The sequence below is a fragment of the Styela clava genome, chromosome 5 (assembly GCF_964204865.1).
Source record: "Styela clava chromosome 5, kaStyClav1.hap1.2, whole genome shotgun sequence".
Classification (NCBI taxonomy): domain Eukaryota; kingdom Metazoa; phylum Chordata; class Ascidiacea; order Stolidobranchia; family Styelidae; genus Styela; species Styela clava.
The window spans coordinates 12,962,745-12,986,915 of record NC_135254.1 but is presented as its reverse complement, the minus strand read 5'-3'; the positions used below and the strand labels follow the sequence as shown (position 1 = coordinate 12,986,915).

The following is a 24,171-nucleotide window of genomic DNA, read 5'->3' as shown; positions in this document are numbered from 1 at the left end:
TAGCCAAATCATTTTTTGCATAGTACGGTAATGTCTGAATGTCTGGATCTTATGTCTCTTGGATCTTTTTTTTCATTCATTAAAACTCATACCTGTATGTTAAAACTTGATTCAATGTAATTTTCTTGATGTCATTGATGAAGTGTCAATCCATTATGCCTTTGGTTTAATTGCTTTCTATATAGGGATCAGAACTAGTAAACTTCAACAAGTTCATATCAAGTCAAAATAATAAAAGCTCAGAAATTATTCCTTGTAGTGGTGTTGTTGTATTACTTCATTAGAGAAAGAATAATAATTTGTATATGTAAATTATGACAGATGGATGGTGATTATTAATTTAATTGATTTATATAATAAGAAAAGATGGCATAAATAGCGCCCTTTCGTTAGATATTATTTTTTAGGCAACTCCATGATGATGATATAATTTAATTAATCATGCCTGTGATCGATTATCTCAATAAAAAGTCATTTTGATACCTTAATATATGTTTCTATAGCTTGGGTTGAAAAAAGGATGATGATCCAAAATTTACAATCAAATTTTTTTTTGATATAGAGCAGGACTATGGAGTCTGAGTTTGGCGTGTTTTCATTGTCGGTATTGAGTCGGAGCTACATTTTAAAACACTCTGTGGGAGTTGGGTGTCAGAGTCAAAATTTTGAATTCGTTTGAGTCAGAATTTCAGACTTTAAGGGTGACAGCCGAAGCCAATTTTTTCTACAAAAACTAAAAAAAGGCGTTTCTAACAGTTTATGAATATGCCACAAAGTTTTATTGATGAAATTTGATTTCCTCGGAAATTTAGAGCTGGAGTTGGAATCAAAATTTCCATCAAGAATAAGTCAAAATTTTTCTCAATATAGAGTCTATTAAAAAATTCCACAGCCCTGCTATTTTGTTATTCCTTATTAAAATCATATTAAACCCAAAAATATACTCTATGGAATTCGATAGAAATAATAACTTCAGTTAAGTTTTACTGATTACATAATGAAAAAAATATTGTGCCTATTTAAATTCACAATGAAAGGCTTGAAAGACATACCGTAACCTACATACTTTGGCACACTGTGGTAAGCTAGAGTCCGAGATATGTAATTCCAACATAATTTGGTAGGCTATTCATGCCTATATAGATATATTTAACCCAATTTCTGTTTTCAATTTCAGCTTCATAATTTCTATATCACTCTAACAATGAAATTTTTCTGATCACTATTCCAGTTTTGTATAATAAAAGTAGAAATTGTTAATACATGGAGTGAAATAAAGTATTACAAGTAATTCAATACTCCCAGAATATAAGATGGAACTAAGAGTGGGAAATAAATACAGACTGGGACGGAAGATTGGGAGTGGATCTTTCGGCGACATCTACCTCGGTATGATACTATTGTTATGATTATGTTGAACCTATTTACTATCAGTATATTTCAATTGAGCGATTTTCATAGTCCTTTAGAATATTATGGAGATTAATGGAAATGATAGACCTGAGTATTTTCCATAATTTCGCAATCCATTTGCATGGAACATTCCTGTTTCGATAAACTTTTTTTGGACAAAATTAAAACACCATTTTTTTTAATGTTTTTTATGCTGCTACCAGATCCTTTCCATCACTGAGACAGATATAGCTAGTTCGGATACTAGATAGATCATCTAAAAGTACAATAGAAAAATGTTGTGAAAGGAAATTTTATTGTTGAAGTTTGGCATAAATAATACAAATTGACTAGACGGGGCAATAAAGTATTGGACACCAATATCTAAAAATGGTTTTGTTTGTCTGTCATGTTATCTTGATTCGATCCCGCCTTATGTTTGAGTTGTACTTGAGGAAAGTTAGAGAGCCAAATATAACTGGAAATATGCAAATTCTATTATAATTTACTAAACCGTGATTAGAAAAATGTCACTATTTGTCTTTCCTTCTGTAGACACTTGTGAGGTGAACTTAAATCTTGCTTGCTTTCTGTGATTGTGTGACTTTATAATATATCCATACTTTATCAGGTACGAATATTTCCACTGGAGAGGAAGTAGCCATCAAATTAGAATGTGTGAAGACCAAACATCCACAACTTCACATAGAAAGCAAGTTTTATAAAATGATGCAAGGAGGAGGTGATATCAAGTTTCTTCAATCTAGTGTTTTTATTGTTTCTTATGTCATCTAATACTCTCATCGCTTATTAAGGATTTTATTAGTTTTATTATTATGGTACCGGTAATTGTTAGAGAGGCACTGTTTATTTCAAAGCCAGAGGCGTTAAATCTCTTTTGAATACTCTCACGGATCCCTCAAAATGTGTTAAAAAAGTTACAAATCTGAGATAAGTTTGGTAGCATGCGGCAAAGCATGTATGAATTTGATTATGAAATCAAAATTGTTGTATTGTATTTATGTTGGGTTTGCTTGGTTTCGAAATAATATTTTAATAGTTTGTCTAACAGAGGGGTAATAAAAGGGCTTTCTATACCCCCAAAATAACTTTTGACCCAGTCGGATATGAAATTATTTCTACCAAGTAGATGCCATGTTTGTTACACACTTAAACAGAAAATTTTATCGGAGACAGACATATGGCTCACTGAACATAAATAGAGTAGATTTTCAGTTGGTTAAAGCAGTCGAGTACTTCCTGTGTCTAATGTGTTTCCTAATAATAAATTGAAACGAGTGATTTCCCTTGAGTAAGTCTTTATCATTGTTTGGGATGACCTTATCTGGTATTGTCAAGTTTGTTTATTGATAATATGAGAAGTGTGCATTGTTCACGTACAATGTTTCAACTTTGATTAATGTTGTCAATTGTCATATACCTGTGAATAATTCAATTGGCTTTGTTATTTGGCAAAATAAATGTTATTCATACTATTCAATATCAAAGTCAAGAATTGCCAAGCGTAAGAATTCCATATTTTTAAATAACATATTTTGAAATTCGCTTTTATGTAGTAGAGGAGAAACTAACACAGAGTTGTGACTTTGAGGTAAAAAGTTGCGAAACAATTTCATTCTGATTGGTGGTCTATTTACATCTTCAATAAGGGGATAATTTATGATTTATCGTCCTTCTAGTTAGTCATACCTACGGTAGTTTAGTTTTTCAATTTACAATTTATACGGATACTTGTGTGCAGAAATAACCTAATCTTTCAAGTTTCAACCATTCAAAGTTATTTTTAAAGTAGGCTACTCATTTAGATTTTATTATGCTATGTCCTGTCTTTGATGCCGTGTTGCAATGAATAGCCATTTGTATTGGACTGTGTAAATTGTAATTTATAATATCCCAAAATGTATCAGTTTTAAACAATGCCTCTATATTTGACTTGAAGTCACGTAGAAAGTAGAAAAGGATTAGGTTGTTAACAATTCATAAGACGAAAGCAAATGACACAGCACAAACCTGATGACCCCACTAATCCTGCTGTCATATTGTCATACGAGACATTGTGTACAATTTGGGTTCATTGTATTCCCTTGTGGAATTGTTTTGAGGATTTTAAACATAAGCCTTTATGGATTAGAATCAATTTAGGGTTAAAGTAAACAGGAAATTTTTATTCACAGAATTAAGAATCACATTGTCCTCGATCGATTCATTTTTACCACAATTTGAACCCACTTTTGTTGGAAGAGAAAAATAAATTACATTTGGGTCAATGGGTCTCAACACTTTTTTCACCCATTGCCCCCTCTAAGTTCAACCAGAAAATTTGAATGAATGAATCAAACCATTTGCTAATGCTGCCTATTAGTCTGAATTTTTTTTTTTTATCAAATTTAAATTAATAGTACTAAACTAACTAAAATGTGGCAATATTTTGTAATTCAGATAAGGAGGCGCAGCATATAACCCAGAATAAAACATGTTGTTTCTCACATTTATCACTAAAATGTTTCATAACAGATTTCCACTCTTAATTGAACATGAAATCGATAATTTGCTTTTTAAAACTGATTTGTTGAATTTTTAAATTCCATATAAATAAACAATTGACGAAAACAAAGATTTGTTTTGTTCCAATAAATCGCAAGCCATTTGGGCTGTGTGAAAGAATGACAGATGTTAACAACATGCTGTTGATGGTTTTGTTATCACTGTTATCAATTGATTTTTGAGGTCGGGTGATCTTATCTACCCAATTGCAACCTATCTTTTGTAATGTACTACTAGCTTTGAAAACAACAAAATTGCAATGCTTTTCAGAATGTATTTTTACTTGACTATAGTGGAAGTCATTCCAATCACATTACGAAAAATTGAGAAATTTGAATTTTTACCTTCGATTCCAAAGCAGATATGTGATCAAGTGCTTTCACATTGAACTGAAACTTCTCTCTTTAGGGATCATGACACCAAACCATTAGTATTCTCCAGACTTTTTCAATTTATTTTCAAAAAAATTATTCAATTATTTTTCAAAACATCATGTACATAGCTGATTTCTGTGTGTTGTGTTTGTGTTTTTCATTAATGGAATCAACTATCCTACTAGGCCTATTAATTTTTGTGTTTTACAATGGCGACTGGGGGCTCCCGAAGTATGCGAACCAAGATGGCGGACATCGGAATGTAATATGTGTACTAAGTTAGGGTTAGGCCATAATTTTAGGTATAAATACTACGGGAGGCTCTTGGCTAGTCTTCGAACTGATAATAGGACTAAAATAAAGAAAATTGAAAAAAAAAAATGATCGCCTAACCATAACCTGTTACCCATGTTACGTTCCGATGTCCGCCATCTTGGTTCGCATACTTCGGGAGCAACGGCGACTGTATGTTTGGAGAACTTTCTGAAATCTGTCTCCCAATGTCAAGCGTTCAGGCTCAAATAATTTTCTGTTCAAAATTACTCACAACAATAGGCCTAAGCTTTCAATTGGGTACTATTGGTCAATAACGGTCAGTAATATTTTCAAATTTTACAGTTGGGATACCCACTGTGAAGTGGTGCGGTGCTGAAGGAGATTATAACGTACTGGTGATGGAATTACTGGGACCAAGTCTTGAAGATTTATTCAATTTCTGTTCAAGGAAATTCAGTTTAAAAACAGTCTTACTTCTAGCTGATCAACTGGTTAGTCATGATTTTATTATGTTTCCTTCATTATTTGGTCATTTAAACGTTTGATTACTAGATGCATACAATTCTATCTGAATTAATTTTGTAATTTCTGGATTAAAAAATATTTTTACGAATATGGTTACTTAGAATTGCATATACAGTAGTTCTGTGTTATTTGCTCTTTTCTTTGTTAAATTTTAAATATCACAATTGCTCTTGTATAACCTTGTTATTTTCTTAGAATTTAAAATTTTTGTTTTAATATAATTTTTCGTATTTATAGATTACAAGGCTTAAATAGTATTATACTGGCACCCACAAGATTGTGGAATATTTTATATCGTATTTTAATGAACATTACTAGCGCATTACAACAACTACTCAAATTTTTGTTTATTTTTTGTGTCATCACCATTTATGACATTATAAAACTGTATTGTTTGCATAAATATTGCTTTCTCATATTTTTATTTGCTGATAAACAGAGGATAACAGAGCAATGTGTATTGAACTGACAGTCCTTCCTTCTGGTAAAATACACTTACAAATACATTTAACGTTTCAAGGGAAAAGATGATATTATCCTTGTTTATATTTCTTTTAGTCACTGAAAAATCAGGAGTTTGTATATTTACCATACAAGGAAAATTTTTAACGCAGCCAATTCATTTTATTGTATTAAATTAGTCCTGAATTGTGTAGACCAGGGATCCTTGAACTGGGCCCCTAACCCCCCAAAGGGAACACACCGCGGATTTGTAAGGGATACGAGCAAAGGTCATCACAAAGTACCATTCGTGATTCGTGAATTTAAACTAGCATGACTGTGATTTATTCAATTCTTTGACTGTATTTATTCTTTCGCTCTGTTTATTGACTGTTTTATTATTAAAGATGACACATAAAATAACTGATTGAAACGTTTTAAAAGTAAAACTAGATAACAAGTGTTAATAGGAGTCTTTGAAAGCGGACCAACACATCATGAAAAATCATCTTAAATATCATGGTACAACTTAGTAGGTTTCCTCAGATAATTATAAATTTTTAGTTTGTTCTGGTTTTGAGAAATTGTTAGCCTACTATTTATGATTTACAAATAACTTTTCATGTTTCGAGATTTATTTTTGGTCACTTTTGGCACTCTCAAAATATTTTGTACACTAATTAAAATTCATTATACAAAGCTTTCCATAATTTATCTGTAAAAAAATGAAACACTATGGTCATTTAATCTTGGGTGTAGTATGTATGTAGGTTTACAGGTAAAACTTTTAACTGTCATAATTTGTTTTTTTATTTACTCCAACATCTCATTATTGTAGTTTGGTAAACAATTTATGGTTTATTGATATCCTCTCCATAACAGTTATTAAAGTAAACGTGCCATTTTGATTTGTGCCCAGAGCAATTATAACATCTAAAGGAATGGATGTCTTTACTTCAAGATAGTCAGTCTAAGACATATATCAATAGAAAAAATTTTGCGCCTATATTCAGTTTTTGATAGCCTGTGCCTATCCATTAGAAAATGCTATTAACGCTACTATATTATGATAATTTGAAAATTTTTACAATATAATTCATTTTTGTATTATTGAAATGTGACATGAATTTGCTGGTAACAATATTATTTCGTGAATCATCACAGCCCTCTCTAATATTCTTTTGTCCTTTATATCATTGTGGAATTATGTTTTTCCCTCCACACATATAATTATTATTGAAAATATGATTCATAGCAAATCTCTCTTGAGACTACTTATTCAATATAGGGATGTGTGCTGTGCATAATGTGTGCAATAAGATGAATAACATTTTACATCTGCAATAATTGTTTTTGTTACTGGATTTAGATACTCACTTGTGATTGAAAGTATTACTTTGCTCTTGAATTGGCCTTATCTAAAGCAGAGTTTCGTTTGTCATTATTTTACATCCAACTATTGTTGGATTAATTTAACGTTATGTGGAATCATATTGCGTTGTGGCATAAATTACTACCTCATGGAATTTCCGAAAGAATCATTCATTAGAATGAAAATTTAAAATCAATTCAATATGAGAAAAAAGGTTTTTAAAATATTAAAACGAGTGTTAGTTTTTGTTTTATATTTTGTTTTGAAATCTGTCAAATCCCAATTTTTCTAAATTTAATCAAATTAACCAACTATTTTATTTGGATATTCGGCACAGCAGCACAATGCAGTAGTTTTTGTGTAATTATGTACCAACACAGGAGAAAACTTCAATTCAATTTTTTCTTAATCTTTCCTAATTGCTTATTATAGTCACTTTTATATTTTGAATTTTGAAGTGAATAAGTAATAAGTTAACTTTCGAGAAATACAGATGTGGTATTTATATTCTGTGTTAAGAAAAAATTTTTTTCTAATTGTTATTGAAATTCTCTATTTCAGATCAGTCGGATCGAATACATTCACAGCAAGAATTTTATTCATCGAGACGTAAAGCCGGATAATTTTCTAATGGGACTTGGCAAGAAAGGAAATCTCGTTTATATCATCGATTTTGGTCTTGCTAAGAAATACAGAGACGCGAGGACACACCAGCACATTCCTTATAGGGAAAACAAAAACCTCACAGGCACGGCACGATACGCCTCTATCAACACACATCTTGGTATAGGTGGGTAAACTTGAATTTTACTTCATTGTATTTTTGGTGATGAAAGCTGTGAAGTGAAGTAGAAAAATTTTGTTTTTGTAAATTTTTAGAGAACTAAGATTTCTGTATTGATACCTTTACCAATGCTTTCAATATAGTGGATTATGTTTAATTTTGTTCATAAATAATATTATATGCCTCCAAACACTGTGCTAATAGAGCAAATAGGGCACTGTTTTTCAAAGAGTCATAGTTCGAAGAAAACAATTTGTGACATTAGAATGATATGCCTATTTAATTCTCATATCTGGCATTATGTTTAAATGTGATAATCTGCACACCAGAAGCTATATTCTCACAGACCAAAAAGATAATCCTTTAATTGTTATTATATTATAGGATATTTTTTGAAAGAATGCTCAACTGTGAATTCAATAGATAGCCAAATCTTTTCATATTTAATACAATAAGAAAAATTTGAAGAGAAAATACATAAACATTTACATTTATCACAATTCGCTTTATCCAAAGGTATTATTATCTATTAATGTGTTTGGCAGGACTATTCATTTTATCAAATAATTTCCTATTGACATTTCATGTTTCAATCAATTAAAAATCTTATGACATATCTGTTAATATTTACACTTCTCAAGTGTTTATCTATGACATGATAAAAGGATAGATAATTTATTTCAAACACTTATAATAGAACAAAAGATATCGGCATATTTTTAAAATCAACATAATGACAAGGAATGTCTATGGTGACATACTAGATGACAATTTTTGAAACAATTCTAGCGTTTTTATTATGGGTACGTTAGCCAGAAACGCTGGTGCTGGTCTATCCGCACTCAGGGGGCAATTATTCATGAATATGAATAAGATTTTAAACGCAATACTCCCAAGATTTAACTAGATGAATAAAATTAGTAAAAAAGAATATATTTTATTAGGCTGTGATAAAAGATGAAATTGTATAACTTGGAATAATATAGAATATTTAAATTTATTTTCATAGAATGTCTTTTTATCAGAAGTGTTCTTGAATTTAATTCTTGCATTGCAACCTCAATAGCCTCTGGCTGTAAAATTTTACAACCCTGAATTTTGTTTTATTACTCTGCTAAAGGGCTAATTAAAGTGCCATTCCAGTGTAGTCTAGTTTAAAAACATGAAATTTATTTCACTTTTCAGTAATTCAATATAAACACATATACAGATGGGCATTATGCTGATATACATAATATATTCGGTGAAAAAATCGGGGTACCATGATTATAAAGACATTGGCAGTCAATGGTTGTGGTTTTATCATTTTCATTCTTCTGTAACGGGAACCTAATAACATGTTGGTAATTTGATTAACTCTACCAAGGATTACTTTCAACAGCTCATTTGTATTGCTTCAGGCTGTGATTGACTTTAGGTTCAATGTTTTACATAATTGGATATCATATTTATGAGAATTTCTGTTGCTCGAAACTGCAATTTTTGTAAATGGTTTGATGATGTTAAATAGCCAAATGCTGTCTGTTTGTCTCCATCGCTGTCCACTATTTAGAATAATAACAAACCCTGGTAGATGTAGTGTTTTCATTTTAACAACAATCACATATTTATTCTAAACTGTTTAGACAAGCCAATCCCAACTAAAAAACATTTTTGTGCAAAGTAAGTCGATTATTCGGTGTGCACTTCGATTAGAACGATGTCAATAAATTACTCAGATGGGTTTTTTATTCATACATAAAGCACACAGGGCTATATGGCGGTACTGGTACTGCTGGTTTTGAGTGCAGGCAATAAAGCACAGGGCACTTCATGGTCCATACATTAGCGAACAATTTTTGAGAAAAAGGGTACCGTATGTGAAGAGTGCCTTATGGACTGTAAAATGCGGTATCCTAACTGTGCAATGCAAACCAGAGTAAAAATACTGGTACTGCTGGTTTTGATTGTAGGCAATAAAGCACAGCACCTCATGATCCATACATTAGCGAACAATTTTTGGGAGGAAGGGTATTTGAAGCAAGCCTTATGGCCTGTAAAATGCGGTATCCGAACTGTGCAATGCAAACCAGAGTAAAAATACTGGTACTGCTGGTTTTGATTGTAGGCAATAAAGCACAGCACCTCATGATCCATACATTAGCGAACAATTTTTGGGAGGAAGGGTATTTGAAGCAAGCCTTATGGCCTGTAAAATGCGGTATCCGAACTGTGCAATGCAAACCAGAGTAAAAATACTGGTACTGCTGGTTTTGATTGTAGGCAATGAAGCACAGCACCTCATGATCCATACATTAGCGAACAATTTTTGAGAAAAAGGGTATTTGAAGAGTGTCTTATGGCCTGTAAAATGCGGTATCCTAACTGTGCACTGCAAATCAGAGTAAAATGGAAAATCATAAAAGGCATTTAGTTGATAACATCATAGAATTAGCTTTTGAACCACCGGAAATGTTATCAGCGATATCAAATCTAATGAAGCCACCAACAAGTGCTTTCGAAACCACAATCACTTCCATTTAGCATTAGTGGTATTCTGTAATTTCATGAATTTTGTTTTCATTTTGACATTCAAATACTCTAAACATGAAATCTTTAAATCAAAGGCCAGGAGGTATAATGTAGAGAATGAATCGAAAATCATGATGTTTTATTCATCCTTATGGAAGATAATCCACATTGTACTGAAGACAATTCTTTATTATTTATTATTAGGCATGCAAATCATATATGAGACTTTCTGTTTTCTTTACAATGTCTTGGTTAAAACCAGTAATTCAAGGACAACCATTATGACAGTATTTTATTATGACTGAATTCTAAACAAAACAATGTTGACAATGGTTTCTACAGTGTGTTAGACATAGAATATATGAAAACACTAAGGTGTGTCATTTTCAATGAATTTTTTTGAAGCCTACTAAAACTGTAAAAGTAAGAATAAGTATGCTTTAGTTGTGATAATTATATGGAATATAATTTCCTGGGTTCTTATCAGTGTTTTCATTGAAATAAAATTGGTTATCAGGACTATCTTCCTCATAACAATAACATGGTGATTATAACATTCAAAATAATAATAATATGGTTGTTGTTTGAATTTGCCTGTTAACTGGAGTTTGCTTACTTGGTAGTTGTTTTCTCATTTCCCATTTTCTTTAAAAAATTTACATGCGATTTCATATGTGGGCATATACGCCATTTTCTACATCTGCATGATGACCGAATAAATTATGTTTGGTTTGAATCATTTAGATGTTTTATATTATGGTGCTACTGTATATAAATCATCATTGTATAGCCTGATTTACGTCATGAATTGTGGTGTTCTTGTCAATAAAATCAGTTTGTTTATACTTACAAATGACTAAAGGCTGACCTATGATTGCCAGTGACGTCAATATAACTATGCTGGGATGTTATAATAGGTTTAAAACATAGACTGCTAATTCGAATAATTTTGTTGAAAAGCATAAGTATTGAATAATTTTGATTTAGCATAATTTTTGAAATTTTTTTTGTTATGTCTTGTTTTATGTAAATTTGTTATATAAGAGTAAGTTAAAATCTGTACCTCTGCCTCGACTTTGAATTTGATTTGATTGTTTGAATTTGTTGATTTGAATTAAATTCATTAGATTACCTCATACAACAGAAAACAACCTCATTTGATATCCTAAGTTACACAATGTGCTTTAATGAGTTTAGTCTTGTAGAATTTTTTTTTACACCATTACTGACTTTTTGTAGACCCAATATAATGTAATATAATCTGTCAAGTTTTGATGAACAAACTTCAAATAATTTGTAATATAATTTCATCATTTTGTTCCTAAAATGATGCCATTGTATATTTTATAATATTTCTCAATTTGACTTGAATAACTCCAAAATTCTAGTGAATCATTCTTTACTAGTGTGTAATGCACTAACACTATAATGTTTCAATTGTTCTTGGCATTTTTGTGGTCTCAACAAATTCACACTGAGATGAGTTTTCTTTATTTTTGAGTGAGTGTGCGGACTTGACTTTGGATAAATCTCTTTAATAAAAGAGAAATGTTAAAAACAAAATTTATAATATTTTCCTGAAGAAAATGAATCTCAATATTCTTGTTGAACAGCAACTTTTTGATTATTTTGAATCGTAATTCCCATTAAGTTTTCCTAAACCTATTTATGTGATTGTAGATTTTATTTCTAGGCGGTCAACTAATACAATGGGTATCTCCTTGCCAACTAGGTATCTCCTAATTTCTACTTTTTGTTCAATGAATTGATACAACATTCTTTGTCAAGTAATTGATGTTCTGAAATGACCTGACGAGTACTAGACATTATTGTCTGTCCAGTTTTGTTTGCTTAGTGAAATCCTTCGGTCCACTTAGGATGAATAATAGTAGATAGAAATGTCGATATCAAAATTTTTTATTTTTTCGTTCTTATATTATATTGTGACTTATGTACGGGTCTAACACAAATACCCTCTTTGACAACACAACTAGGGGTGCAAATGCCTAAACAATTTTTATGAATTTGATTCACGATTTTTTTTCACATAATTTCACACTTTTCATAAGAATTTCATTTTTTTATATCCACCAGTTATCAGCCAGCGATGTATTTGAACCATGGTCATCTTTTCATTACATTATAAGCAATTTACTAAACATCCTACTTAGCTGGGAATTTTAATTTGCTAATTTTATGTAGAAATCAATCCAGATGTTGTCAGTCAGTTCTCTTACAAGTTACAATTCACTGATCAATGAACTTTGATTTGATCTGAGTTGTCTTATTAATAATGAAACAGGTAGCAGAAGGGAATACATCAAATTTAATTAGGACATTTGTTACCTCTGTTATAAATTGTAATTTAACAAAGAATGTTTGGTTTATAATGTAGAATTTCTAATCCAACATGTTGTGAGAGACATGATAATGCGTATTTAATTAAGTAACGGCTGTCTTAGTAAAGGATGTCTATATGGTTAATAAGGAAACAGTTTTATGGTAATGTCATTCCATAAATTTAATTATATTATGACAACTCCAAATCACAATGAAAGCATGGTATTCCGTATCAATAGGTATATCCTAAAATTATTTTCTAAACAAGTTATTTCATATTTAATTATGCTTCACACAAGACCCTAGATAAGAAGAAAAGAAAATATTGAATATTTTACAAAATTACAGCGGTTTCCAAAGAGTGGGTCATGGCGAGTTGCTAAGTGTGCCGCTGAAATTAACGGAATTGTGTCAGACATAACTAAAATATGAGTTAATCATGTACATATTGTATTTATTATAAATGTTCATCATATTCTAAATGAATGGATACCAACTACGGAATTGTTGTGATCACTGATGATTAAAAAACAGCCAAAATGGTTTTCAAGTTAGAAGCCAATTAGACAAAATCAAAATTGTGCATTATTAATCATCCAACCTTTAAATACTTTCAGTACTTTCAATTATACTGGACTTGGAACTACGAACATGCTCTATTGCTCACTCAAGGGCTTAAGTTTTTTATGAGATGTCTCGCAAGGTTATAAGTACCATCAGTTTCATAGGCTATAAATATTTTTACAAAGATATGATTTGACTCTTTGGCACACTTGAGCTTATTATGACAAAGGTGGATATTTCGGACATTTAGTTAAAGTTGACCACTTGTTGCCCGTAGTTAAATTATTCTCTATTGTAATGTTCCCTTTTAAATGAAATTGTTCAATTATGCCTGTAAACATTTTCTGGTATGTAACATTTTCAGAGCATCGCACAATTTGTTCAAATGCTGATACAGTATTATCAAGGCATCTGTCTATGGTCAACAAAACCGTACACATACTCAATTTTTCTGATACTTTCATAAGTTCCATTCTTTGAAAATTGTGTGAATTATTTTTTTCTTAAAATGGCATCGTTGTTTTTACTCATTTTTCTAGGTCATAATACTGTAGATGTGAGAAGTTGGTTGAAAATTCTTTTTTCATCAAATTTTTACACTCGAATTAATCGTATAAAAGTGTGGATAGAACGTGGTGGATTGTTGTAGGTTTTCGTAGCACAGAAGAACAATTACAGAATGTAAAAAAATCTGACATTTTTTCGTCATTCTTTTACTTGATTTACAATTTTTTTCAAAATATCATGAACGTTTTTTCAAGGCTTTAGAATGTTCATATTTTTTCGAGACACTCTCATTAAATTTTCAATAATCATAACACCAATTGTTTTTCTTCCCAGAACAAAGTCGGCGAGATGATCTGGAATCACTCGGATATGTTCTTATGTATTTCAATCTTGGTAATTTACCGTGGCAAGGATTGAAAGCAGCAACAAAAAGACAGAAATATGAGAGGATCAGCGAAAAGAAAATGTCGACACCTATCGAAATGTTATGCAAGGGATTTCCATGTTAGTATTTTTACTCCATATTAGTATGTTCTGATTTCCTCCCATTCTGGTACTAAAGCTGAACATATAGCTACCTTTATCTTTATCATGCATGTTTTATATCAGTTTTATGTGTTCGACAAAGAGTAAGAATTTGTAAATTCTGCTGTTTGGCAATTTTTAAAAAAAAAAAAAATTTTTATTTGGAAAAAACAAAAGTCAGTTTTCTTACTGCAACATACTCATTTGTTTATATGTACGAGTCCGGGCATTAAATGCCAGGTCCCTAAAGTTGCAAGGCAAGTGGAGTCGCGGGTTATCCAAGAGTCGAGTCAATCGCTGAGATACGTTTGGCAATTAATTGAGTATGAGCCCTACTCATTTCATTTAGACCAGGGGTGTGAAACAGGCGGCCGGTGGGCCACAACGCAGTCCCCCAAGCCATTTAGTGTGGCTCTTGTCAAAAGTTGGTTAATTAGCCCACCGACAAAAAATGTCCCCTGATTTAGATGCTTCGAGTCGCTTGGAGTCTTTGATAAATAGTGACTCGAGTTCTACTCCAGTTGAGTCAATTACTCGAGCTCTATCAACATTGTTCAATGCTTATCTTGACAAAGAGGGAATATGCGGGAATAACACTTTTCAAATTATCGCAATACTTAGTATATTTTTAATCAATTTAATGTGACATCCACTTATAGGTATTTATACATTTATTGAAACTTCTAACCTTTATATTTATTAATTCACATTTATTTTCTTTTAAAGCGGAATTTGCAACATACTTGAACTACTGTCGATCTCTTCGATTTGATGATAAACCAGATTATTCTTACTTGAGACAATTATTTCGAAATTTATTCCATAGGCAAGGATTTTCATACGATTACGTCTTCGATTGGAATATGTTAAAATTTGTAAGTTATTTGTTAAATTGCTCTATCATTTGACACTTTGTCACATTATGTTCCAGATTTATGTGTCACAATATATATTTAGCATGACTGGGGATGGGGTTGATTATTGTGAGAGTTATAGGAGTGGAAAGGGGGTGCTCCAGAAGTGAGAGTACCAATATGGAGGTAACTAATTTTGTTCGCCTACTTCATATCAAGTTGTGCGGGGGTATATTCACTTGGCTAACACACTCGTAATAGAATCAAAATAGGGAAAATCGGAATAAAATTATGGCATAACCGTAACCTGGTACACACACTACGGGAGTACGGAATAGACAATAGTTAAAATTACCTTGGTCGTCCTAGTTTCGTACTACTCGGTTGACCTAGTTGGAGAAAAGACCTAATAGGGCACATTATGGCATACTTGGTAATACTTCCTTCTGCCATGTCTTTCTGATGCTTTTCACATTTTTTTTTGCCTACAAACCGACTTTAATGCCATATTTGAATAATTTGAACTTTAAAATTGTTGTCTAAATGAATTTCAACTACAAATTCTAAATCTTATCTGTTTTGCAGTAAAATCAAGATTTGTGATATTTTTATGATTGATGCAAATGATTTATTGTGAAAATAACAAAATTTACTGAAATAAATACTGAAATCTCGTTTCTCAAGAAAAAATTGTTCAAAATAAATTTTTTCTTATTCACCATGCATGGGTGGTTCCCTTTAAATTAGTGTATTTAAATAAAATCTTGATCAATAAAAATTGGGACTGTGATTGAACAAAGCTCTTGATGATATATATATATATATATAGCGGTCTAAAATAATAATAATAACAATGAAAGTACAGACCAATCTTTATAAATATCAATGTCTCAAAGCCAGTCTGGAATCTTTTTGAAAACATCCCTCAACCCACCTGTATAATGTTAATACTAACTTCAAACAGTCATGACTTGTGAATTACGTTGATTTAGGGGACTTTCATCAACATGTGTTGAAATGTGTATTCAGTCTGTATTTCTTTGTGTTTTCAAACTGTGATTTTATTTAGTGTTGTCGTTATCGTCATAATATTTTTCCATGGTTTGTCACTATTTATGCTTGATCGAAGGGACCTCGGGCCGAATTTTTTAAAATATAATTACTGTCATCATGCAGTAATTACGAAATAAGATAATATTTTAATATCAGTTTTGTTCATTTTAAAAGGTTGGGGCCGTCTTTGTCATTCATTTAAATTGTTGGTTTTATAATAAACTTTGCAACATTTTTGTTGCAAGCCTTTTAACTGAATGACGTGACTAACTAGCAAGCAACAGTTTAGTCATTGATATTGCATGAATCATAACAACGACACGTAAAAGTAACCGGAAGTGATTGCTAATATGTTTGCTGATGATACTAGACTTATTATTACCGTTTATTAACCAATTTGCATACTCCCATTAGTCCCATACCATCTCCATCATATGGGTACAACATTTTCTACTTTATACTACACAATATATTTGCAATTCAATTGGGCAAAATGAAAAAAATGATATATTTGAATGATATAAAAATACTTCGACACATTTCTAGCACCAAATCTCTTCCTAATTTTAATGGAATCTTGAATGTGTGAAGACGGCTCGAATCGTTCAAGAGCCATATATTAGACCAGTGGCTTCTCTAACCCAGCGGTTCCCAAACTATGGGTCGCGACCCACTGGTGGGTCGCAAAAGGAATCCTAGTTGGTCGTGAAAAGTTTTAGTTAATTATACTGGTTATTAGGATCGATGGCGACTCGAATACGTAAATCTTCAAAAAATAAATTAAATTGAATTGAAATTCTAAGTTGAAATTGAAGTTTCTTTTTACATCTTCTCAAAGCAACAAAAATTTGCTACACAAAGAATGACCATGTGGCTTTTTTACGCATAGCAGTTTTGTACACTGTACAAGCACTTCTTACCGCGTTTCCCCGAAATTTAGACAGGATTTAGATTTATTTCTTTTGAAGAATAACAGTATGGTTTTTTTTTTGAAAGAGGTCTTTTGTGTTCATTTATCAAAAATAAAATTACATTATAGAAAATCACAAAATTCTTTATCAAACATTATATAAAAACCGACATCCATTTTTTTTATTTATATTTCATATACAAAAATCAAGTGACAAATATCACAATTGTGATATCACACAATCTTGAATAGTGGTGTGATCTTCACCTTACCTCAGGCCAATGAACCTTTCCTCTTCCACACATTTAAATTTATTTCAAGAGTAGGGTTTAATTAAAATCATTTTGAAAATTCAAATTATCATCTTATTTTCAGGCGAAGTCCTCTTTTCGAGGAAACACGGTAGCTTTGCGATGATTAGCCATTGCTGTGTTCTGTGTTATGTCATAAAAAAAAAAAAAATTGAATTAAAGTTAAGTGGGTCGCCATAAGCTGTGGTAATAAATAGTGGGTCCCAACTCTAAAAAGTTTGGGAACCACTGCTCTAACCTTTTTGATACCATGAATCCTTTCAATAATTTGACTGAAAACTGAGGACTCCTTAAAATGAAGCCAGTCAATACTGTTATGCACACATTGTCTCTACCAGACGCCTGTCATCAAACACACCTCGAAACTCGCCTTGAATTCGAAGGGTGATTTACGATATCCTCTTCCAGAAACTGAATGTTTCGTTGTAAATCATTTGTTTACATTACATCTACGGACCTTCGGCTGAGAACTACTTGATCAGGGTCCATACATTTATAATGTTCCAATGATCATCTAATTATGTATTACCTCAACTTCTGGTTCTCTGTCTAATCATTGGTGATATTTATACATTCCATCAATATAGAGTAATAGAAGCAATGCAGATAGTGCAGACAAAGAGAGGAAGGAAAGAGAAGACAGAACGCAACATACTCGATCATCAACAACTAGAGCACTTGGTGGAACAAACACAACTGGAGGTCGACAGTTACAGGGATCTGCTGCTCATCATGGACAAAGTATTATTTCTGATTTTTTTTTTTTTTAGAAAATTAGGGATTTATTAGGAAACTCAGGGAGTATTGATTTCATATGATACAGAAAGGTGTTCTAGATTTCAGAAATGTTTAGGTTCAAGCCAGAGGTAGATTTAGATTTTTTTGTGAGGAAGCATTATTAAATAGCTAAAATTAGAATACTTCAAGCTCAGTAGCGAATGACTATGAATCGATGCAAACTATATACATTACTTTCTTGTGTCCATTGTGTCTGCTCACATTTCAATTTCATCCTTTGTCAAAATTAGTGTCTCTAGAGAGCAATAGCTGTATGTGGATGAGGTCTTTCAATAGCAATATATATTTTTATGTCAAAATTTGTCCAATCTAAGGTATGGGAAATTTTTTCATATTATCTTAGTATAATGTTGATTGTGTACTCATGTTGCCACAGTTATTAAAGTAGGTTTTCAACTTGAAAGATTATAGTTTATAACATGATGTAATATATTCTTTATTGAATGGAGCCATTCTTGAAAAATAATACTTCAATTAGTAATATATATATAAATATATGATGCTCATCTTGATTTTGGTCTACTGTATTCCAACTATTTGGTCAGTCTTGGTTAACAGTTTCAATCCTACATAATGTGGTTTTCTGTTACCACACAGTTAATAATCATTAGGAGGTGAGCTTTGGTGCATGTACTTCTATGTGTCATGTCAATTAACAAGCTAATTTACATTTATGTATAGTTGCTGATTGGTTGTCATACCACCATAAAAACAATTAGACTATTGGATGTTGTCATATTGACGTCACACTATACAACGAAGTAACTTTCGGTCGATCAGTTTTGGTTTCTGTGTCGGGTCACGCAGTGTTTTAAACAGTGTACTTGATGTCTGGATCATACTTGATCCTTTTTATCTGTATTATATCAGTGGCGCACAGTTTTGATGCTTGATGCACAGTTTTTCGAATAATCAAAATCTTTTTATCCATTTTGTATTATTATTTCGTTTTATAATCTCATTTATAATTTGCATATAGAAAGTAATATTGGCTGTTAGAACTCTTTAAATACTCCTTTTTTGATTTAGAATAACTCAATAACTCACGAAATATGTCATATTTATATAGCAGAGCAGAAAATTTTAGTTTGTGCCATGAAAACAAGGCAGTGCCCTAACCTTGTGATGTCTCTGACATTGATCTGGGATTTCCTGATTCACCGGCAATCATAATGGGATCATATAGGTTTTATGGTTGAACCTACATGACATCTCACTTGTCTAGATCAGCTCATTGACATTTCATTAATTAGCATTAATAACATAGATTTTTATACAATTACAGTTTTTTTCTTTGGTAGCCTTTGTTTGATTGTCTCTATATGCCAATTATTTGATGGTAATCTTGAAATTCTGTTTTTTCTTCTCTTGGAAAACTGAATTATTTTTGTCCTCAATTTAAGAATAGAAAAAAAAATACAAACTAGCTAACATCAAACAATTCTCATATACAATAAAAAAACCATTCAAACATTTCTATTTCTTGAAGGTATTTTTTCAAACTATGTTTTTTTTTTATGCTCCTATCATTGTTAAAAATTAGACATGAGCAGAATTTGTTACAAAATCATCTTCGACTAAAATCAAAATTTCAATATGAATTTTGAATAAATGTGAAGTTTTTGCACTTGATTCTGTAAAAAGTTAATCCAGTATATAACACATTTGAAGTATAAATTCTATTATTAGCTGTACTGTTTGGTATGGCATTCCTGGATATTTCAATCCAGTGTGAGACGAAAAAAAATTAGATTTTTTTTGCCCATTAGCCATTTTTCCAACAACTTCTTACATTACAACTGTTATAAGTAAACTTAATCAATTAGATTACTTTTTTCTTCAGGTAGAAAGTCAAAACTACTGATGCTAAAAGATCAAAGCAGAAATAAATTATTTAGCACAAAAGAAATGTACAAAGATCTTGAATTAAAAGTTGAAATTCATCCAGTTATGAAACAGATTAGTGCAGAGCATACGCTACGATCAAAAAGTAAAGTTCTTGGTTGGCTTGTAAGCGATTGTGCATCTATTCAAAGCATGGACACGATTCCTTATGTTGAATCATCGTTGACGAAAGCAGCGCAGAAAAAATCATTGGAGTATGTGTCGTATTCGAAAGGAGACAGCAGGAAAAGTTATATGCAGAATTGGGAAAATAAAGCAGCCTATTTATTCTCTCAAAACGATGAAGCCTTACAACAAAAGCTTGCCATACATCATGGTGGTCTCGTCAATTATATAATGTATAAATCGGAAACGGATCAGAATAACCTCAAAAGCAAAGTTAGTTGTCAGGAATCATTGTGTTTTAATAGTTTTTGGCATCTGTGTTGTTTGTGGTTGAGAATGTATTTTAGAATTGAATGTAAAGTAAGGTAACTCTTAAAAATTAGGATGTTTACTCATTAGAGTTAGGATGTTCACTCATACATAGTGTAAATTGAGCATATAGAAAGAAATAGAATAATAGATTCATGTTGATCATTTATATCTGTAACAAGCTGTGAAAATACATTAACGTCGGAATTTTATGCAGTGGAATATTTTTAATTGCTGATTGATATAAGAGGCTTCTTCCCTCAATTCCAATCCAAGGAACATGACTGACAACTTCTTCCATGTTTAGATATCAACTAAGAAATTATCAGGTCAAAAACAGGATGAGATTTCAAAAAGCCAGAGGTGCAAATCAGTTGAACCAAGGAGTAAAGGTTAGAATCGGTATATTTGTCTCTTTCTCAGAATTTTCAAACTGACCATTAAATTGCTTTATTTTCAGTTGGGAGTGGAAAGAAGAATAAACATTCCAATAAAAGATCTTGTGTACCTACTAAAAGTGAAGGAGATATGGCTAGTGCTGGATCACACACTCCAAACGCAAATGTTGAAGTTTTGGAATCGCCTCTGTCCAATAGATGGCATATTCGTGCAAGACCTAAAAGCATTCGATATGAAATTGATTTAACGTTAGAAGATTTTCCTAAAGTACCAACAGCACCTAAGTTGTTTCGTAAATCGAACAAATCAAAAATGAGGAAAAGTCCGTCAAGAGAGGATATCACTATGCGGAAAAGAGTTTTGATGAAATCGGTCTCTCCTAATTGTGATGATTCCAACATGCCGTACTCGACTGTACGAGTGGCGGATTTTTCAAACATGGCTCGGAACGCTAGAAAAAAAACTTCAAAAGGTGTTGGTCTTCAAACTCGTGAAGTTTCCAGCCCTGGTCGTGATTCTTTTAAAATTTCAAGCCCCAAAGGTCAAGAGTCGTATAAAGCTATCAGCCCAGAGCGAAGGTCCCCAAAAGTACGTAGTCCAGCAGAAAACTCGTTGAAAGCTTATATGGGGTTTTTAAAATCTGGTAATATTTCAAAAAATCGTCCAATTTTTCTCAGTAGAAATCCAAAGGTTGCAAAACAGCAAAAAGTTGTTTTTGAGGAGCCAAAAGTTGCAGAGAAGAAAAGAGTAGTGGAAAGTAGTCGATCCACTTCGACTAAGAAAGAACGCAGAGAATGCAAAGTAAAAGCCAAAAAAATTCAACCTTCCGTGAGACTGAAAGTCAAAGAGAATCAAGATGCCAAACAAGCAGAAGAAATAAAAAAAGAACACAGTATACCTCGCATACCTTCTGAAAGCACGTCTGTGGGTAAAGGCCACATATTTTACGCAGATGCATGGCCAAAAGCAAAGCTTCCTGTAGGTTTGAAACAAAAGAAAAAAATTGCGAAATTAGACGCAGTCGATAATATTACAACATCACCAAGCCCAAAAAAGGATATCAGTTACACAGAAACTTCAAAAAATTACTCGAGTAATCATACATGTCGCAAATTAAGCGGAGACAAAAGTAAGCATATTTCACTTGGATCTAGAGGAAGATTAACAGACAAGAGAGGAATTTCACCGATAGAAAAAGAAATGGTTATCCGTTCGTTACTTTTTAAGTTACACCATGGAATGAAATTGAAAAACGAAGTAGGAGATTGCATGGATTCTTCTACTTCATTGAAACAACGAAAATCGTTGGAGACACAAGGTGGGGCTGATGCAACCGACTTAGTGAAGCAAACACCATGGTTTAAAAAGGACACTTCGCAAGTGCGATCACCTGGAAAAAATCGTAGATCTTTTGCTACGCCTTTCGCATCCGCAAAAACTTTTCCTGTCAAATATCAAATAAAGGAATACTTGAGAAATAAATCTCCTTAGTTAGTCTCCATTTATTTTATAGTAACACATATTATAGTTTATTTATATTATTTAAGTGCAATAGCCTTTTGCTTTTAAGCAACTGTTAATATTTTTAATAAAATAAAAAAGAAATGAAAAAAAGAGTTTCTTCGGTTTTGCGATTGAAGAAGTCTCATTAGTTCAGCATAACGTATAGAAAAGATGAAAAATTGAGAAAAATTTGCAGAAGAATCAGATCAGACTAGAAAACTTCAAAAAAGCAGGCAATCTTTTACATTTTATCAATCATATCAGAACATAGACATAGAATCTTTATTTATGTAGTTATATTATTTCCATATTCTATTTTGCTGGATAAATGTAAATTGGTTTTTTAAAAATTTTAAAAAATTTTGTAATGTATTTCAGCGTCATCCTCTTCAAGGCCTATGTCTCGTGCCGAAAGAGAAAGACATGTCAGTAACAGATTACATCGTGGAGCTTCAGCCAATGTGGCGCCTGAACCTAACCCAGGAAGAATGGTCGGTTTTCATTTTATCTCGAATAAGCTTTTGACATTTTATTGTTAGATTTTCCACTGATGAATGGCATTTCTTCTTTCAAAAGTATGACAATGCATGCCAAATTGATAACGGAACTCTGTAGAGAGAGAACTCTTGGATATTTGTTAGGCTTCTGAATCTTGAAAAATTTTCAGGAATTCCCTTGGTTATCTTTTTTTATGCCTTTTCCCCTAAACAAGGCTTTGTACCAGGGGTGTGTCACTGGCAGATGTTAGAAAGACCTGAATCTCTCCGCTTCAGCATTCATACTCAATTTATTACACTCTGAGTGAGGAGGTGGCCATTTTATCTGCAATGCCAACATGGGTTAAGTTTATTGTTTAAACAACTTGACAATCTTGCCCACAAACCTTATTATGATGTCATTTGCTCAACTGATGACTTGAAGGAATCTCACGGTAAATTTTGTTTTTGAGTAGTCCAGATTTTTATGTACAAAATTCTATTTGAACAGCATCATATGCAATCTGCAACTCTGACAGGAAGCAACATGAGAAGAGCAGATGATGGAGGAATGGTCAGTGCAAGATCCTTACACAAGAAATGAAAGTGCCAATCAAAATCGGGATTTTTGAATTTTATAGCAAACCCCGATATATTTTCCCTCAAATTCATCTCTTCCATGTTTGGTGCGCTGTCTCATAATTGAAACAACAGCCTTTACTTCTTGTGTGCACTTAACTTGAAAACTCAAGTTTCGTTTACGATTTTTTTTATTCGAAAGTCGATTTTTTAACACCAAATGTTACATAAAGATTGGTCTTTCAAATTTGTTTGTAATATTATTCTGATGTGGTTAAGCAGTACAGTTATGCTAGTAGTGAAATGTGCACATTCCGCTTTAGTGTGTATAGTAGTTGCGAAATTGAATCCGAGCATCGCATTGATCAGCGGACATTTTGACTGCGTGAGATTCATTAATTGGTGCGTCACATTCTCCAGTGGCAAAATGAAACTTTGCTACATCTTTATATATTTTTTCCTCTTTAGCCTGTATTTATTCGTTATATACATGTTTTATTATTCTTCGTCTGATTGTCCATAGATATTTGTAAAGTTTTGTACCTCTCGCTTTTAATATATACTACTATCTATTCGATGGATCTACTTCCTCATCGTAGAGTCTCGAATAGTTCAATTATGGATGGTTTTTCTGATTCACACAAATCTAAAAATTTTCGAAGAAAATGACTTAGTTATGACAATATTGTGTTGTTTCATATAAATGATTTCATTGGATTTTTTGGAAAGTTTCTGCTGCCTGTCTTAAAGCTGATTGTGAAGTTCTTCTATTTCTCCCCATAATTTCACAGAA

General features: G+C 32.0%; 1 protein-coding gene across 1 annotated transcript; it reads left to right on the top strand.

The window, feature by feature from the left end:
* Window positions 1–1,187: 1,187 nt before the first annotated feature.
* LOC120345197 (uncharacterized) lies at window positions 1,188–22,434 on the top strand. The gene is made up of 10 exons (XM_039414632.2): window positions 1,188–1,389; window positions 2,024–2,134; window positions 4,950–5,098; window positions 7,507–7,735; window positions 13,985–14,155; window positions 14,903–15,051; window positions 17,892–18,045; window positions 19,946–20,385; window positions 20,729–20,813; window positions 20,882–22,434. Exons 1-10 carry the CDS (start codon window positions 1,314–1,316, stop codon window positions 22,309–22,311), a joined length of 2,994 nt encoding a protein of 997 aa, XP_039270566.2. The 5' UTR covers window positions 1,188–1,313; the 3' UTR covers window positions 22,312–22,434.
* The last annotated feature ends 1,737 nt before the right edge of the window (window positions 22,435–24,171 follow it).

Bases quoted from the DNA above. Each gene is read 5' to 3' on its own strand.
- LOC120345197 (XM_039414632.2), top strand. From the start codon at position 1,314: ATGGAACTAAGAGTGGGAAATAAATACAGACTGGGACGGAAGATTGGG. The intron at 5,099-7,506 runs GTTAGTCATGAT...TCTCTATTTCAG, and splicing joins TACTTCTAGCTGATCAACTG to ATCAGTCGGATCGAATACAT. The intron at 18,046-19,945 runs GTATTATTTCTG...TTTTTTCTTCAG, and splicing joins TGCTGCTCATCATGGACAAA to GTAGAAAGTCAAAACTACTG.